Source organism: Pyxicephalus adspersus, chromosome 5 (genome assembly GCF_032062135.1).
Source record: "Pyxicephalus adspersus chromosome 5, UCB_Pads_2.0, whole genome shotgun sequence".
NCBI classification, from domain to species: Eukaryota; Metazoa; Chordata; class Amphibia; order Anura; family Pyxicephalidae; genus Pyxicephalus; species Pyxicephalus adspersus.
Window position 1 is genome coordinate 234,946 of NC_092862.1, and position 744 is coordinate 235,689.

At 46.5% G+C, this 744-nt stretch overlaps 1 protein-coding gene across 1 annotated transcript in view; it reads left to right on the plus strand.

The window, feature by feature from the left end:
* MROH1 (maestro heat like repeat family member 1) overlaps nucleotides 1-744 on the plus strand; it is a gene marked incomplete at its 5' end in the record, with an annotated part of 41,180 nt that overhangs the window by 22,364 nt on the left and 18,072 nt on the right. Inside the window, 2 exon segments of the mRNA XM_072413182.1 lie at nucleotides 185-280; nucleotides 351-455. Coding sequence (XP_072269283.1) covers nucleotides 185-280; nucleotides 351-455 — 201 coding nt within the window.

The following is a 744-nucleotide window of genomic DNA, read 5'->3' on the forward strand; positions in this document are numbered from 1 at the left end:
GTGTTCTGGTTCCCATCCTTTGTACCTGTATCTGTGTTTCCCGAATTTCCTCTTCTGTACCCTGCGCTGTCCTGGTTTCCTTCACCTGTACCTGGCCCACATTGTTCTGTTTCTGAGTGCCCAATTCTTATTTTTTCCATCCATGGTCGGTTTGTCATTGATTGGCGCGTGTTCTCTCCTGTAGACTCTCTATGTAGACACTTTGGACTCTCTCATAGAACTTTTGCAAAGCCTCATCCTCTGGAATCTGACTCCGCAGGGACTGCAGGACATTTTTACGGTTAGTGCTCAGACTTTTAGGGTCTGGAAGAGTTAATGTAGAGCCATCATATATCATGTTTGTTCTGCAGATATTGAACCCCTGGATCAAATCCAGCAAAGAACATGAGCGGGAGAGAGCGCTGGATGTCAGTGCTGGGATCCTGAAATTCTATCTACAGAAGCTTAATGTTAATGTAAGTGTGATGTGTAAGTGCTGGCGCCTCCTCTGCAGGTCAATAGGGCCATCTTGGTCACCCTATATAATCATATTCTGCCCCTCTGGGTGGTATTTCTCCTCATCCCCGCTCCTGACACTCACAGGACGTACCCATGCAAGATCACCCCACCTGACACTGCTATGTTTGTTATGTATTGGGGTTGCCTGTCACTTAACCCCCTAACCGCTAAGCCCGTAATTTCTCGCACTAAATATTTTGGCTCTTTTGGTTAACCCCGTATTTTTTCGCCTACACTAAAATCCCC